Source organism: Folsomia candida, unplaced genomic scaffold (genome assembly GCF_002217175.1).
Source record: "Folsomia candida strain VU population unplaced genomic scaffold, ASM221717v1 Fcan01_Sc004, whole genome shotgun sequence".
Classification (NCBI taxonomy): domain Eukaryota; kingdom Metazoa; phylum Arthropoda; class Collembola; order Entomobryomorpha; family Isotomidae; genus Folsomia; species Folsomia candida.
In genome coordinates this window covers 4,155,463-4,171,451 of record NW_019091196.1, presented here as the reverse complement: position 1 = coordinate 4,171,451, position 15,989 = coordinate 4,155,463, and the positions used below count along the sequence as shown (strand labels likewise).

General features: G+C 36.0%; 2 protein-coding genes across 3 annotated transcripts; both read right to left on the bottom strand.

Moving 5' to 3' along the window:
• Nucleotides 1-57: 57 nt before the first annotated feature.
• Nucleotides 58-5,125, bottom strand: LOC110849275. 2 transcript variants are annotated; one of them, XM_022096674.2, is made up of 7 exons: nucleotides 4,829-5,125; nucleotides 3,973-4,212; nucleotides 3,570-3,769; nucleotides 3,329-3,508; nucleotides 2,543-3,257; nucleotides 1,552-2,214; nucleotides 58-1,238 (listed from the first exon to the last, which is right to left on the bottom strand). In XM_022096674.2, the coding sequence occupies exons 2-7, from the start codon at nucleotides 4,106-4,108 to the stop codon at nucleotides 577-579; spliced, it is 2,556 nt and encodes an 851-aa protein (XP_021952366.1). In that variant the 5' UTR covers nucleotides 4,109-4,212; nucleotides 4,829-5,125; the 3' UTR covers nucleotides 58-576. The 2 variants fall into 2 exon arrangements, with proteins under 2 accessions (XP_021952366.1, XP_035706962.1); XM_035851069.1 differs by lacking the exon at nucleotides 4,829-5,125 and adding an exon at nucleotides 4,320-4,741.
• Nucleotides 5,126-8,796: 3,671 nt separating this feature from the next.
• LOC110848954 (prolyl 4-hydroxylase subunit alpha-1) lies at nucleotides 8,797-15,120 on the bottom strand. Its single transcript, XM_022096328.2, has 8 exons — nucleotides 14,976-15,120; nucleotides 13,841-13,962; nucleotides 13,539-13,748; nucleotides 12,753-13,067; nucleotides 11,873-12,136; nucleotides 10,188-10,244; nucleotides 9,952-10,102; nucleotides 8,797-9,011 (listed from the first exon to the last, which is right to left on the bottom strand). Exons 1-8 carry the CDS (start codon nucleotides 15,118-15,120, stop codon nucleotides 8,908-8,910), a joined length of 1,368 nt encoding a protein of 455 aa, XP_021952020.2. The 3' UTR covers nucleotides 8,797-8,907.
• Nucleotides 15,121-15,989: the final 869 nt, after the last annotated feature.

Here is a 15,989-nt window from a genome sequence, read left to right as displayed (position 1 = left end):
ATTAAAAAAAATTCTATTATTTTTTTTAAAATGACATTTGGAACCCGTTATTTTTCGTTTCGCATATAAAATCATTTTATTTCCTCCCTCAAAAAAGGATTCATTCTTATCATTTTACTTCCTCAATTAAATTAACGGATCAATTATTTACCTACTAAATTATGTAGATAGTTGATCCACACATCAAAATTATTGAGCTTTTAAGTAAGTATTAAATAATCAGTAAATTAAATACATCGATGGCAAAAAAAATCATTTGGCGAAAACAAACATCACACACTAGAGAGACCGACTATGACTATTTAGCTTTACTCCTCACTTGCGCCATACATATTTAAACCCACAACACGTTGCGGAGCAAATTACTAAAAAAGGCACCTTAGCATCACGAATATATTTCATTTTCAGAGTAAAAATCTACCCTAAATACAATTTTTCTCAGAAAACAAATTCTCACTTTCGTATACACTTATCGCTAATATTTGCATATTAATCAAAATTAAATATATTCCTACAAGTGGGGATTCTCACTTTGATTTGATGATAACCACTTAATTTGCATAGTACTATTTTCCTCTAGACGTACGTCTTGGGGCTGGCATTATTCAAATTTCTGAGCCTGTAGGAGCACGCTTCACATTCAAATTTAATCCTCGGGTTGAGCAGGGTGCATTGCGGACACTGAATCATATCCCCTTCCACCGGGGTCGTGACGACTTGCTGCGAGTACAACTTTGGCACGTCCGGCGGCGGTGCTGATTTCTCTTCTTCTTCGTCTTCATCCACAAAATCTCTACTTTTTGAACACACTTCACAAATCCGGTCCGCCCGCTTGTTTCGAAACGTACAAAATCTGCAATCCCAAGGAATCAGAATTTGCTTCTCGGGTGGGCTGGGTTTTACGCCGGGAGGAGGAATAATCGAGTTGAGGTTGGGGTCCACATCGGGCGGTGGTGGCGGCGTCGTCATCGTGGAGGAGGAAACCTTGGTGGATGGTTCACCTCTATCGAGCAGGTGTCGATTAGCTGCCTGCTGAGTTTCGAGAATTTTTTGGTAATAGGCGGCTTGAAAAGTGTCGTCGGTCAAAGTATTGATTCCCGTGGTGGTGGTGGTGGGGGCATTTACGACGGGAGAGCGGGGGTGGGAGTGGGCTTGGTAGGTTGGTGGTGCGGGTGGAGCAGAGGGTTCTCTTGATTCGACGGGGATACGTCCACTGCTTGAGGAGGAGGAGGACGATCCTGCAGAAATAAATGAAAAATCAGTCTTGGTTCATAAATACTGTACTAACTTGCGTCATAATGGTAAAACTATAACACTGGCGCTGTGGCGCAAGTGGGGGAGGAATCAAGTCAGTCAGTCTATGTAGTTTATTTTTAAAAAACGCTCCAATATTTACGAAATGTTTCCGAAAAAAAATTAAATATGCATTTTTTCCGTCATTTTTCGTATCAAAGTACATACTTTTCTACTTTGTTAACTTGCGCCATGTACATAATTAAGCAATAAAATTCGTGCAAATTGATAATTTGACTCCAAGAAATAAATCCCTACCTGAAATCGCCTTGTTCCTTGCTGCTTGCGACATATGAGGAAGTTCTCGTCGTCCCGTCGTATCCTCGCCCCAATCTGCCCCCGTCACCTCCGGTGAACTGGGTGATCTCTTATTATTCTCGTTATCCGAATATCTCGAGTAACCTGAAGAAATTGACCTCGTGTCCGTTTCCCAATCGCTCTTAATCATACGCGACGTCGCAGCGGACGAAATTTCAGATGAGTGGTGATGATTCAGATTGGTCCGGATTCCTGCTCTGGCTCCGGAAGAACCATTAACTTTTGATTGATACGCTAACGCCTCGTTTAACAATTCTTCCCCGCCACTTTCCTCGTGTGGCGAAGAAAGTGGGTAGCAATGGTTCGAGTTCGTCGTACTTTGTCGCGGTGCTTGATACGAAGAATGAATCGGTGTGGGTTTTATGACACGGGGAAAGTAGTCGTCGCGGTACACGTCGTCGGGCATGATGGGTTTTCGGGATCGACTGTCACCACCTCCTTGAGCGAGATATTGCAAGTTTGATGAGGACGATGGATCCACGGAAAGTGCGGGACGTTCAGAATATCGGCGGCGGTGTGGGGCTGGTTGTTGGTCGGAGGAGGAAGATGATTGTCCTCCACCGGATAACCATTCTGAATAGTTTAGCGTAGTGTTTGCGGACGCTGGAAGGAATTAAAAGACAAAATTTTTAAATTGCTTTGAATATTCCTAGATTAATATTTCTAGGTTTTCGGAAATATCTGTATTTTGGAAATATTTAGACTATTATTTCAATAATGGGTCCATATTTCTACCATTTTAGGTAAAAAGTATGGAAATTTTGTCAACACTGCAACAATTTTAGACCAAAAATATACAAATTTCGACAACAGTCATTTCCTCGTTGGACCATTCTTAGAGACCAAAAAATTTGAATTTACTAGAAATAATTTGTCAAAAATATACCCCAAAATTCACAGTATTTTAATATACAAACATTTATGTATGTACCTCCTGCCCCTCCAATTTCAGATTTTCTCCTCTCCCCCTGCTGCTGCACATGTCTGTCTCTATTATCCACCCAAGATGCCATGTCCTCGGCCGAAATCTTACTAAACTGTAACGCTTGACTACTCCCATTCCTACTCGGCTCATACCTTCGACTGCTACTTTTTGACACGAAATTCGCCACCGTTTGTGGAATCAGCGGAGAATTGAGCGATTCTCGGGACGGGTGTGGCTTATTATTACTCGAACTAATATCCGGTATCAGCGGGACGAAGGCGGACGTGCCACGGTGCGGAAAAAGAGGGAAATTCCGATTATACGACGGCATCGTGGAGCTGGACGACGACCCATTTGCCATATTGACGACACGATCCCCCGGATAAACTGGGTCGTAAATGTGCTCCTCTCTCTTCTGAAGGTGTAGCAGTCTCGTATTGTGCATCACTTTCTCGACCAAATCGCCCTCGTCAACTCCACTCCCACCATCGATGTCCATCCGCTCCTCGTAATCGATCAGTTTATCCACGGGGACGAAATTCTTGCCACTGCTGCGATGCATTTTATGCTCAAAATTTCGACGCCGAATGTCCATCAACATCGTTTTGCAAATCGTGTCCGTGTCGCCTAAATATTTCCGCCGGAATTCAAACACTTCTCCCGTCGTGAGTGGGTAGTCGGGTTCTTGGTCCGCGACGCGTTGCCAAATTTGGGACAAGATCTGCAAATAATTTGAATCATTATATATTATTCGCAAAATTTAGATGTGAAACGATGCAAAAATCTACGCACGAGGCACTCCTGACTGGCCACGATCATATCACGGGATGCATTCTTGATCTTTTTCTCATCCAATTTTGGCACTACTTTAAGCGTCACTTCGTCCACGTGCACGTACCCCATCGCGACTAGGATTTCGTGGGCGTTACTTAATTGCGCGTTTATATTGTGGACGTAAAATCCGGACGTTAACTAAATATATAAATTTCCTTCATTAATTCCCAAAAATTTCAATTTTTCAATTTGTTTGTACCTTTATCGTATGAAAATCCTTTCGCCACGGTTGGTCTAAAATGTTTTGAGCGTATTTTCCCAAAAATTCGAAAGCCACGGACGCCTCACGTGGGTCAAAGTCATTTATATTCATGGCACTTTGATGCAAGACACGTTCAGTTTCTGGAAATATGAACTTTTTCTCGTGCGGGACAAGGTAGAGGAACTGCATGGCGTAAGCTGTGAAAATTAGGGGGAAAATTTGCATAATTAATATAATTACCAATAAATTTAATGAGTATCAACCTGCGCCAATGTTGTAAATAGCTTAAAACTATGGCGTAAGTTACTAAAATATCATCTTATCGTTAAATAAATTTTACGTGAAATAGCGGTAAAAACGATACATTGCGCCAACCTTATCATCCCTAATTTTTACTTACATTGCATATATCGCAGCGCATCGGCTTTCTTTTGGAGGTCATCTTCCCGTAAGAAATCTTCATGTGTTAGATTTATATTGTCGGTCAATTCTTGGACTGAATCTGGACCAAAATTCGTTCTGTATGAAGACGACATTGCGACGTCCTTTTCGTCGCCACGTCCAAATTTAAAATAGGTGATGATTGATTGACAATTTCCTCCTTTTAGTCTTCGTCACAACTGGTTTTTATTCGCACGGCCTAAAAAATATGAAAAAAAACTTGGTAAATTTTTCGCAAATATTGTAAATATCAATTTTCTGCAATATTTAATCAACTAGACGAAATACAAATCAAATTTGCAATACCCGGAAGAAGACGAAACTTTGTCCTGTCTTTTTCTTCTACCGGGACATTTAGATAACCTGATTTTACACTAAATATATGTGCGAAAACTTATTCGCACACCGAACCGAACTTAAAAAAACCTTAACCACACAAGTACGAGAACGAGAATAACAAATAATGGTGGTCGTTCGTTCCTACTTTGCAAAAATCCGATTCGATCTGGACGATCTAATTATAAACTAGGATCCGATCCGAGTTTCAACTTTTTTTAAAATATGAAGCAAGTTAGCTAGTTAAAAAGAAAGAGGACAGACAAACCAAACACGACTTTCGAACAACGACTTCATTTCTTCTTGGAAAATTCCTGTCTCTTGGGTTAAATTAAAGGTTAATGACAACACGGAAGAACAGTTAAAGTTATCTGTGGCTCTTTTAAATATTATTATGAATTATAATTTAAAATTGTGATGAAAAATTAAAAAAAATGGTGTTTAAAATTTTAAAAACGATTTTTTAGACTTTTACTTACCAGACCCCGTTTTTTTACTTACACTCCATTCTTCGCACGAAACTTTATCTAATGTCGGGAATTAAAGTGTGAATTAATTAATATAACGACTAGTAATTTGACAATTTGACATATTTTTAATTTTCTGATTTGTTTGTTTTGTTATTGCGAATGATCGGCTGATTTACATTTCACCAAAACTGACTGACTGTCCATCCAGCCGTCCACCACCACCACCGAAAGTCGGGCAGGCTCGCATTGCAGTGGGGCAATATTTACCAGCAATCAGCTACATATTTAATAAAACCTTGCAAATTATGTAATAAATGACATTGACATTGCAATTAATTGGATTTTATTAGGATTTATTTTCAAAAGTGAAAAAAACGCTACCGACGATATTCAAAAATTATACGCGAAAAATAAAGAAAGATCTACAATGCAAATAAATGAAAAATTTTAATGCCGTTTCATAAAATTTATGTCGAGCGAGATATATTTTATGTACAAGGTGAATTGGATATATGAAGGTCAAAAATTGCAACTTTTTTAATGGCTGTTAATTTCAGTTTTTCAATAAATGTTTTCCAAGTTTTTTGGCATATGGATGTTTCTTTATAAATTATTCTCTAAACAAAAATGAAGAGTTATGAATAATTTTTTACGCTTTTTCGATTTGTTTGCATTTTTTGCATATTTGTTGCATTCGAATTGAATTATTTTGTGCTCGTACACAACCTGATTTATATTTTTCTATAAATTTGGTTTCTCCATTTAGAAATTTGATTGCCAAATAAAGCGCTATGAATTTCACAATGGATCGTAAACCATTGAATTTTCATAAAATCTTTCCATACTCGTAAAAAAATTCTTTACTTTTTCGTCAACTTCATTCTCACAATCTGCAAACATAACGAATTAGCTGAATTTTTTGATATCGTTGATTATGTAAAGCAATAGCCCTTTGGCTTAGGGGTTCGGGGGCGGAACTGTCACGACGCAGTCACACGTTCGATTCCTCTCTGTCCGGGAAGCTATTTGCTAATCCTACTCGGCTCGGTGTTAGTACGGGGTGGGTGCTCCTCTCATGGTTGGGTGAGCCCGGCCAGACGGTCTGGCAATGCCAGAAAGGGGAGCCCTCGCAGAGTCCGTTCTCTGTGAGAAGATCCGACTCATCACCAGAGTTATATGGTGAGAAGGACAGTCATAGATTGGAAACCAGTTTGCTTTTAACTGATATCTGTTGACTTTAAAGGATTATTTTATTTTTTTTTATTTCATGTAAACATTATGATTTGCTTAAGGAGGGGTAAGAGCGAGGTTTAGATTCTAATAATATTAAACATTTTCACTAGTCACTTGGCGTTCAACTCATACAATTTTCATTTTATTTTAAAATTAATTTTTCGAAACTGTAATTGGGATTTATTATCAAGTGAGGTATCGTTGGAAAGGTCTCGACGAGAGGATTCCAAATATATATACTTTATTGGGTGTATGACCACTCCCTCATGTTCCAGAGACCGGAGAAAATTTCTGAGTTTGTGCCCATCTACTGCATGTTAGCTCGCAATCTACTTGCTGTGTTAAATTGTGGAGAATTGCAGATTTGCATTCTTCTGCTTCTGGAACATGAGGGAGTGGTCATACACCAAACAAAGTATATATATTTGGAATCCTCTCACCGAGACCTTTCCAATGATACCTCATTTGTGGGGATCGGTGACCTTTGACCTACCAACCTTTTGACGCCGAAACAAGGTCACGCAGGTCGATTTCGACTATAAGTCCAATTTGACTATTGTTCTACTACTAAAGACCTGCAACATAGCAAAAATTGGGGAATCTAGAATTGACGGGCATGTTTATTTTGTAATTTCTAAAAACCAAGTTTTCAAAACATTTGAGCACCTTTGTTTTTGCATTAATATCGGATTTTTTTGTTGCAAAATGTGTCAAAATATTCAACTCCCAAAGTTACTGGAGTTTGACCTTAAAGTCGCTTTCATGGTCACACCATAATTCTTTTCACGAAAAAAAATCAGAAAAAGTCGCATATTTTCATGTATACTCAACGTATCCATCAAAACTTCTGTAACTTCGTGGAGACTAAATATACGCGTCGATTGATGCAAAAAATCGAAATTTTATGGTCATTTGACGACGCTGAAAGTTTTTAAAACGATAACATGGGAGCTTATGGGAGGACATAGTTACACACTCCCCGTCAGGTATCGGTGAGACTGTATCAGATCACCCCTTAATATATTTTCAGTCATTTTGGAGTTTGATTTTTTTTTTGTCTGGACAATAACTTGTAATAAATTGGTCCATAGTCCATCGAGAGGTCATGAAAAAAATGATCACTAAATGGACCACCTCGTGACATGGTCCATCATGGACCAATTTTTTTGTGGTTCAATAGTAGACCATTTTTGGTCCAGTGGACCATGGTCCATTTCGGCTAGAATCTGGACCATATCTGTTCACTTTCATTCATTTGAGTGATTATGATGGTGAGCGATAATGAATGAAAATGGATTTCCTGCGATTTGAATGAAAATGACTAAAGGATTCCGTTATTTCAGATGAATGACCGTGAATGAAATGATTTCTTATGCATTTCATTTTTCACCCTATGCTTAGTACATGGTAAGAAATGAAGTCGGATGAAGTGAAGTGAATTTGAAAGAAAAGGAGGGAATGTGAATGAAAATACTCAGTCAGAAATCGGGATGACTGAACTTTGAATGAAAGCTAAATTTTTGAACAGGTATGATCTTGAAAAGCAAAGTTCTCGAATTAAACTTTACAACCTGACGCAAATAAATTAATTTGATTATTACGATTGTCGCATAGAGTGTTATCAAAGTTACACAATGGATCATAAAAAATTATATTTTTCATCAAATTTTTCCATACTCATACAAAAATTATTTGCCAACATTTTTCATTAATTTGTCTCACTCAATTTGCACAAACATGGCAAATAAACAGATTTTTGTGGCGACTTTCATCATAATTTTTTGGTTCCTCTGTTCAATCACCCTTCTTCCTGTTGTGGGAGATCACGTATGAAAATCAAAAATTCTTCACGTAGGCCTTGGTAACTTTGTAAAATCCGTAAACTAACTGGTATAAAATTCTACAAATATTTCGAAGGAAAATAAGCTCCCGAATTTTTGTGAACTTGCGCAGATCAAGGGCGTCTCTTTATTTTGTGCATAAACGTTTGTAAAACTGTTTTATAAAACGCACAGATTTTACAAAGTTGTCAAGAACTGCGTGAATTGGCTCAAGAAATAAATCGTAATTTAATCAAATTTCTCAATTTCAGCGTGGCTGCGGGATGCGTCCCTGTTACTCGGGGACTAAAAAGTGCTGCAAAGGGTATTACTGCCATATGTGGGCAAAATCTGGTCGCTGTGTCATCTCGGTTAATGGACGATGACGACGTCAGCAAAAATTCAGACTACTTCAGGAACGATATTATATTCAGAATGTTTCCATAATTTTCTAAATCTTAAAAAATTCGAATTATAGGTTTAGGTTTTGAAATAAAATTAATTTTCTTCTGATATTGTCCTAAAGTCTACAAATAATTGTAATTGTTTAACGACGTATATGAAAAGCGTAATTAGCAAATTGTATTTAAATGACCGGAAACAGATTCTAATATTGGCTTCGAATAACATTAATCGGAGGGTGACGTCCAATTTTGTGGGTGCGTCGGCGGCGCCAATTTTTCTAATATTTCGGCGGGGCCAATTGTTCTAATATTTCGGCGGCGTCGGCGGGGCCAATTGTTCTAATATTTCGGCGGCGTCGGCGGCGCCAATTCTTCTAATATTTCGGCTGCGTCTCATTGTTGAAGGAATATGAAATTAGATTTATCGGCGGCACCTAAAATGCTATTAGGGTACGATCGGCGGCGTCGCCGTTTTGACCAAGCACGAAATTATGCTAATATTTGCGCTTTTAACTAAATCTCTCTAAAATAAAATAACGGTTTATTTATTCATTTATAAAAACAGAAATATTAACAAATAATTATAATAATTTCAACCCCATTATGACAATTTTGAGTTGATAAACCGGAATTAAGAAGTTACGAGATGATTTAAAAAGGCATTTTTACCGACCGGAAGTAGAGGATGACATTGACCCCGCTCATACAGGAATTTACTCGCCACCCATTTTTGTCCTGGAATTATGTAATAAAAAAAGTTTATATACTTATTTTGCATGATAATTTTTTTTGCTTAATTTACAGAATTTTTTTTAATTGCCAGAAAAAAAATTGAAAAAAAAATTATTTGCAGAAAAAAATAAAGGTTGAACGCCGTCGATAATAATTCTGAGTATTGAATAATTAAAAATCCTAAGTTAGATAGTTTTCGGCGACACTTCAATTTTATATTTCGCGAAATGGTAAAATCGTAAATTTTTGACATACATTTTTCTATCATAATTTGTTACGTATGAGTTCACGAGTTACCAACGACTTACGCACATGTTATTATAGTTTAACTATGGCGCAAGTGTTAGGATATAAATAAACGCATCGATAAATTGGAATTGTCTAGCTAAAAAGATCTTAATATCTCACAATCGTCAATGGAAATATGTTACGGGCCAATTTTTTGACCTTTGTGAAATGAAGAGGTCAAGGTCAGGGTCAATAAAATTTAGTGGATTTATGTAAATTAATGGTCACTTCTTAAACATGCAAATTAGTTTGGAACCCGACCCACTTAAGAAGACGGGGGAGGAGTACAACTTATGCATTTCGAAATCGCATCGTGCTAATATATTTCTAGGAAATTAAAAAAATCTTTTTGTGACCTCTCTGAATTCAAAGAGTTACGGTCACCCGGGTTTTGATATCTGAATTCAGGGTCATTTACTACGAAATATGCAAATTAGTTTGGAACATGACCCACCCAAGAAGACAAGACGGGGAAGGGGTATGTATTTCGAAATCGTGTCGTGTTAATATATTTCTAGGAAATTAAAAAAATTATTTTATCGACCTCTGTGAATTTAATTGAAACTTGAAAGGGTAAAGGTCAACTAGCTTTGCAAATTCAAGGTCATTTACTACCAAACACAAAATATGCAAATTAGTTTGGAACGTGACCCACCCAAAAGAACCGGACAGGAGGCCCTTAGTCTCCGATAATCCTGAGTGACGACGCCTTCGTCTAGAAAAATGAGGACAGAGCCCTTCTTCGGTCTTATGCGGAGACCAATTTGCGGAAAAACGGTCTCACCTCCAGCCTCGGTGTCGTCCAACTGCAAATTCAGTCGGTTTTTGCAACATGATTAAAAAATTTGCGAAAAATTTTTGATAATTTTTAAAACAAAATAAAATAAATACGATAAATTCCGTCGTGGCGATTCGACCCCCAATTCTGTCCACGATGTTGGGGAGCTCCTAATGAACAATAAAAAATAGTGTGCAAAAAATATGTAAATTATGAAGCATTAAAAAATAGAAATGATTTAGTTTCGGACCAGACAAAAGATCCTGAACTCTTCAAAGAACGTGTTTAATTAGCAAAATTTTATAGATTTGATACCACAAATTGTGTACACAAAGTGCCCAAATGACATTTTAGAACGTTTTTATATTTGCAAACATTCTAAAAGATCGTTAGATGTGAAAAGTTCAAGAAAAAAAATATGGAAAATTGTATCGCAGATTTATCTTATTTGAATCAGATTTTGCAGAACATTGTTTAAAAAAAGTTGAATTTTTGTGCCTACAAAGTATACAACATGCTAAAAAGGATTAAGAATTAAAATGAAGAAAGTGAGGAAAATTTAATCAATTTCGGGAGAAATTGATAAGATAGGTGTACAAAATATTTTAAAAAATAATGTAAAGGTTGCCACATTGAAAAATTGAAAGTTTTTAAACGTATTTGAAACGAATTTGTTTTTTAAACGTACGAGAATATTTTGAAATCTGAACTATGCAAAGAGTTTATCATAATTTTATAGATTTTTGTGAAAATAATGTGCCCAAAAAATATTTTTGAAAGTTTTAATAAATTGAAATGTTCTAAAAGATAAAGTAGACGAATAACAAAAATATAGAAAATTGTACTTAATAATTTGAATCGGATTCTGCAAAGCTATCTGCAAAAAAAGTTTAATTTTTTTTGTCTACAAAATTTTATACATGCAAAATATGATTCAGCATTAAAATGAAGAAAGTGGCGAAAATTAGACCACTTTTGGCAGAAAATGAGAACCAAAGTCTACAAAGGCGTGGAAATTACAAAAAAATATGTAAAAGTAAATTACGGCACATTTAAAATTAGAAATATTTTCGTCTTGGAACGTAAATAGAAAAAAATCTGAAATATGAACGTATTTATCAAAATTTTACAGATTTGATATCAAAAATTGTGTAAGCAATGTGCCCAAAAGATATTTTCGTAAATTTTTATATTTTCGAATACCCAACAAGATTTGATACATGTAGACTTCTAATTTCTGAAATTTGATTCTAATTACGTGGGCAATTTAATAAATTAAATTATTAAAATGTGACAAAAAAATTATGAAAATTATGAATTTTTTAAATTTATATCTACAAAGTTAAGCACGACATGCTAAAAGGGATACCGAATTAAAATGAAGGAAGCGTGGCAAATATCGGTATCGGTATCGGTCGGTACAAAATCCTGAAAACAAGTATACAAAAGTGTACACATTCTAAAAATGCAATGTCCAAAAATCTCTTCATACTTTTGAAATGAAGAAAGCGAACAAATTAAGGAAATAGAAATCCATAAAAATGTGCAAAATCTGGAAAGACGTCTACACAAATTATGCAAACTCTAAAAAGAATAATGTGCAAAAATCTCCTCACACATTGAAATGAATGAAATAGAAATGTGCGAATTCTGGAAAAATGTGCAAATTCTAAAAAAAATATTTTCAAGAATGTCTTCACGCTACATATTTAAATTAAGAAAACAATCCAATTAAGCAAATAGAAGTGTGCAAATTCTTGTAAGATGTGTGCAAAACTGTGCAAAATTCTTATCAAACCTCTTCACACTGGAGGCAAGGCTGATAATAATTTCCTACAGAGTATGACTGCATGTAAAAAGATGGTTCTTCTTCCTCCTCTTCCTTCCGAGCTACACGACGCCCCACAATTTTCTCCAATTTGGCGAAAGATCTTTCGAGGGAGGGAATCTTGGCGAAAATCCAGGCCGGCGCGGTCGTCTTGTCACGCAGGAAGGCGGCCTCTTTTCCGCTTGAATGCTCACTAGCTTCCATGAGAGGGTTAAATACCGCGTCGCTCACGTCCTATAAAAAAATTGATGGAAATACTTGTCAAGTTTTTAACAGAAAATCATAAAGTCAATTTTTTTCGAAATTTTCGAACAGAATGCAAAATTGAGGATGTAGAAATGCTTCGTTTTAGGGAAACTTATCCACTTTTTTCGTCAACTTTTCAAAAACACATAAATTGTCGATTCAACCAGTTCAAATTTCCGAAACCGAATTACAATTCGTAAAGGATTCATGGAAGACAAATCTTGAATAATTTATAATTATAAAAAAACATTTCAACATAAACTTAATTTGACGTCGACATTTAGCAATTTTTAACTAATGAATTATTATATGAATTATTATGTTCACCAAATAATTTTGTACGAAAATTCATGTTTCCCTACATATTTTAAATAAACATTACTCCTCGATCTTTTTTTAGCAAAATACAAAAACTTTGTCAATATTTCAATAACTCCAAATATTCGAAATCGAGTTACAATCTAACGTCCTGTTGCACGTGAAGTTTAAATTTAAGTTTTTTTTACGGTTTTTCGTGAATAGTTTGACTTTCTTAAATATTTCCATACTTTTTTCATATCCGCCTTATGCTAATTTAATTAAAAACCCGATTTATTTTGCGAACCTGGATGACGCCGTCGCCAAAAAAGTAGTGCACCTCGAGGATGACGGGATCTGCGGAGTGTACTTCAACATATTGCGGATTCACCGCAAAATATGGATGACCTCGGAATAGGAAACATTTTGCATTTTGGTTCCCATTTTTTGGGCGCAGATTTCCAGGAAGGTCATCCCCGCGACAGAGCGCTTTATAATTTGCGGCGCGATTGATGTAACTCAGATTCCATTTTGAAGCTTCGTGCGCGTCTCGGAGGAGGCGGCGAGATTCGGCGAAAATATCGGGAATATGGAAGTCGTCGATGTTCCACAGTTTTCCATGCTAAAATATAATTAGTTATTCATTGGTAGTAAAAAATTGGTAAAAATCGACCGGTTTGGTAGTATGCAAGACTTGGTACAGAAAATTGGTAAAATATTTAGTACCGAAGGAGTAAATCGATTAGTGTGAAAGTTAGTAACACAATTTTTACCGAGCGAAGGAGTAGGTTGATCGATAGAAAATTGATACAAATTTGCTACCGAATAACTACGTCGATTGGTAAAAAAATTGGTAAACGTTTTACTTTCAATTGGTAAAAATTGGTAAACGTTTTACTTTCAATTGGTAAAAATTGGTAAACGTTTTACTTTCAATTGGTAAAAATTGGTAAACGTTTTTACCGAATTCATCGATTGATTAGTTAAAAACCAGTAGAAATTTGCTACCGAATAACTAAATCAATTACAAAAAATCGGTAACACTATTTTCCAAAAATAATTACTGATTGGTAAAAATTCAATTAAGCATTACCAGAGCGACTGCTTTTCCCCAGGGGTGGGTGAGCTGGTCGAGAAAGACCGATTCGTCCCCGAAGGTCACGACCTTTTCCCGGGCAGCTTTTAGCCACTCGCCCGCTGTTAAAGAGTCACCGAAAGAGAGCGCCAGATCAGCCAAGTCGGCCGCATGACTCGCAGTGAGATGGGCGTTGGTCTGAATTCCGTGCAAGTATCCGGCAGAAAGCTGGAAAATAAATTCAAAATTTTTGAAAATTCGGTTCGGAAATGTATTATCTGCGTGATTAAAATTTGAAATTTTGTAATTGCTTCACTTGCATCTAAAGGATCGATATCGTAGACGTCTTGAAGTCGAAAAATTGCCGAAGCAATATCACCCAGATCAGTTTGAGAAGGCCAAAAGTAGTTCCCTCGTAAACTCTCTAAACGCTGCATGACATCTGCAAAACAATTTTGCATTAAGAATGCATATACGTTGAAAAAATCTCATAACTAAAAGACAGAGACGACGGTTGCGTCTCCTTGTGTACCGAGAGATTTTTTTCTATGGAGGGGGGCGGGGCGAAGAGAGCAGCTGATTTTCATGTAAACAAGGCAGGCAGTTGCATGTAAAAAGTTGCTTTGGATTTTGAGAGTGACCGTTCCCAAACTCCAAACGGGGCATCGCGAACCAGAAAGGAAGAACAATCCCGACTAAAACTTCTAATTTGCAGCTAATACAAAATAGGTTGATTTCGTTTTGGTGGCAATAAATTCCTGAGTTTGTGCTTTACAATTTCCATTGGGCAAAAATTCCATAATAAATCTCAACGAAAAGTATTTGACTAAAAACATGATAACTTACATGTTTCAGTCCAATACTTTTCTTTGAGATTTATTATGGAATTTTTGCCCAATGGAAATTGTAAAGCACAAACTCAGGAATTTATTGCCACCAAAACGAAATCAATCCATTTTGTATTAGCTGCAAATTAGAAGTTTTGGTGACAAAAATCATTTACATTACTGGTAAGTGGCGAGCAGGAAAAGTCAACTCGCTCACTAGGATGCACAGACTGTACCCGAACTCGAACTTTAATTGGTGACCAAAAGCATTTACCAAACTGGTAACAGAAAAAATATTACTATCTAAATTAGTAACAGAACCGTTTACCAAATTGGTAACACAAATATTTACCAAAATAGTAAAAACGATATTTACCAAATTTGAAAATCTTTCACATGCAAGAAAAGTATTTACTAACTTGATGATATAAATTTTTACCAAACTGGTAACAAAAATATTTACCACAACCGATACGATTAGGAACAAAAAAATTTTGGTAACAAGATTCCCAGCCGTACCATGATGACGACGTGTATTAAAAGTAATTCCCAATAGTTCGGTATTTTTATAAAATACTATTTCACGGTAAAAGTTTACCGCGTGGTCGTTCCGCTACCAAATAATTACCATTTTCCAAGTTATCGTTGACATCGTCATAAAATTGGCGCAGGATGACGGAGTAGCGCTGCATCATGCGGAAAAGTAGGAGTGGGTGTGACGCGAGGTGCGTCGCTGTCGCCCAATCGCTCGCTCCTCTTCCAAACCCGGACATCGCTGGGAAGACGGACGTTTCATAATCCATACGATACCTGAGGACGAAATTTTATTTTTAAAAAGGTCAAAGAGGTACTTCACGCAGACCTTTGTAACTTTGTAAAATCCGTAAATTCTGTAAACTTACAAAGTTTTTCGAAGGAAAATTGGCTTCCAAATTTTTTAAAACTTGCTCAGATCAAGGGCGTCACTTTATTTCATAAAAGTTTGTAAAATTATGGTGCAAAATTTACGGATTGTACAAAGTTAGTAAAGATTGCTTAAATTGCTTCTTTGTAAGGTTTATAATTTATTTTACAAGTTTTAACCCCAAAAGAGCTTAATTTAGAATTATTTAGCCTGTTAAGTTTCTGAAGGTAGGAAATGGAGAAAGAAAAGTATATATTTTTTTAAATTAAAATCTCGAGAATTTATTAACAGAGGGCGGATATGAATTTATTTTCAACATTTTCATTTAATAACGAGTCGTTATTAACGACTGATGGTCAAACTTTGAGGGTGTGTTCCATGCATAGATCACAAAATAAATTTTCCCCATGTATTGTCGCAGTTTTCAGACACATGTATATATTTATTTATAAATAATGCCGAGATTATTTTAAAAAAGACGTAGATATTTTAGAAATTGTTTTAAAAAAGTACCTACATATATTTTGTAAGTATTTCCTCTAAGAAATTGGATCACAAAAACAACAGAATTTGTACTAAAAATACAAATGTAAAAATTCTTACTTTTAAGGTTGTTTTCATAATATTTCGTAAATATTTTGACGCTTTTTCGTAAATATATATTAAATAAAATATTTCATCGATCTGTATCCGAAATTCAATTTAAATGTTTTTGTAAACCTTATTTTGAAGGACATT